The sequence below is a fragment of the Trematomus bernacchii genome, unplaced genomic scaffold (assembly GCF_902827165.1).
Source record: "Trematomus bernacchii unplaced genomic scaffold, fTreBer1.1, whole genome shotgun sequence".
Taxonomy (NCBI): domain Eukaryota; kingdom Metazoa; phylum Chordata; class Actinopteri; order Perciformes; family Nototheniidae; genus Trematomus; species Trematomus bernacchii.
The window spans coordinates 2,737,710-2,739,165 of NW_022987547.1; the positions used below are offsets into that span (position 1 = coordinate 2,737,710).

Here is a 1,456-nt window from a genome sequence, read left to right on the forward strand (position 1 = left end):
GGATAAACATTGGATGGACACAGAGTAGGAGGAGGAAATTGATTGAAACCTTGTCCAGGTTTTTCACAGTTTTTGCTTAATTGTCTTCCTCCTCTCACTTCTCCAACACATTATTGCATCTGTCCATTTACATTATCACACTCACACTCTTTCTCTCCCCCTCGTTCTCTCTCAGCTTCACACTCTCTCTCTCTCTCTTTAGCAGGCTCCAGACTGCAGAACAGGCTGGAACTCTCCGGCCATGCAGATGTCATCCTGTTTCTGACGGACGACGCGCTGGATGGCTGGAGGCAGGCCACGGGGGTTCCTGGAGAAGATGATGGCGTAGCCGTCATCGCAGCTACCATCTTCCTTCATGGTGCGGCAGGCGTAGGTGATGGCGTAGTTGTCATAGTCGGTGTCGATCACCCAGTAGTTGTCACCTGTTTCAAAAAAGGAAAGGAGAGGTTAGCCGAGGAGGAATGATGAGATGTAATAGGGGTGTGAGGGGGACATGTTTGCTGCTGACCTCCACTGGACAGGTAGCTGGCCAGACCCTGGTAGTTCATGAACATCTTGCCGGGGGTGGTAGGGTCGGGGACAGAGTACTGTGCAGCCATGTCAGCGCAGACAACCCAGAAACTGTAACACAATGATAGAAAAACACATACAAGTTCGATTAAGTATTTCTTGCAGTTACAGTAACATTATTAATGTAACATACAACAATTCTAATGTAAAAATTGAAATGAGACTATTAATCTATGACATGTGCATTTTCAATTGAACTTCATACATGTGTTTGTATGCTAAAGTGCATTCAAGTCCACATTCCTGTCTAAAAGCCCATGTCTCCAGCCTTCATTTCTCTATAATCATCCATAATCCAGAGAAAACCGATTTGTAGCTAATACTGTTCAGAATGTTCTTCCAGAAAATTGCACTTGATCCTAACTGCTGACCCTGGAAACTGAATATTTGAAATCCTAGATGCTTATCCTGGAGATACAAACAGGTCTTTGTGAGCAAATAGACCTGTGACCTTGGATTTGCATGGTAATCGTATCTGTCAATAATGGTAAGTGTTGGTAAAGAGTGTCTCATCCCTGTCTCTCCTGGCCATAGGTCTTACCCAAACAGAGTGACGCGTCCCTTGGACGCGGCGGACATCGAGCCGTCATCATCAATGGTGTACTCAGCGGAGATGTTGTCCTGCAGGAACAGGCCCTCTGGATCTTTCTTCTGCAGTGCGTACCACTTTCCTGCATACTGCAATGAGAAGGAAGGAAGCAGACAGTCAGTAATGCTTTTACTTACTTTTCTCAACATGCATATTGTCTGTGTGTTTCAATTCACTTACCCTCTTAGATTCAAAGTCATCTTTGACTGTGAAGCTGTCAACCACACAGGAAGCAGACAGACTGAGCTCTACACAGGACAGCAGGACCAGCAGCAGGGCCACCTTAGAGGATCCCAT

At 45.8% G+C, this 1,456-nt stretch overlaps 1 protein-coding gene across 1 annotated transcript; it reads right to left on the minus strand.

Annotated features, from left to right (window-relative positions):
• On the minus strand, positions 1-1,456 carry rbp4l (retinol binding protein 4, like). Its single transcript, XM_034123419.1, has 4 exons — positions 1,340-1,456; positions 1,112-1,248; positions 509-621; positions 1-422 (listed from the first exon to the last, which is right to left on the minus strand). Exons 1-4 carry the CDS (start codon positions 1,454-1,456, stop codon positions 199-201), a joined length of 591 nt encoding a protein of 196 aa, XP_033979310.1. The 3' UTR covers positions 1-198.

Excerpts from the sequence above, each read along its gene's own strand:
- rbp4l (XM_034123419.1), bottom strand. The coding sequence starts at position 1,456 with ATGGGATCCTCTAAGGTGGCCCTGCTGCTGGTCCTGCTGTCCTGTGTA. Across the intron at positions 1,249-1,339 it reads ATGACTTTGAATCTAAGAGG|TATGCAGGAAAGTGGTACGC; the intron begins GTAAGTGAATTG and ends TTCTCATTGCAG. Across the intron at positions 622-1,111 it reads GGACGCGTCACTCTGTTTGG|TTTCTGGGTTGTCTGCGCTG; the intron begins GTAAGACCTATG and ends ATTGTGTTACAG.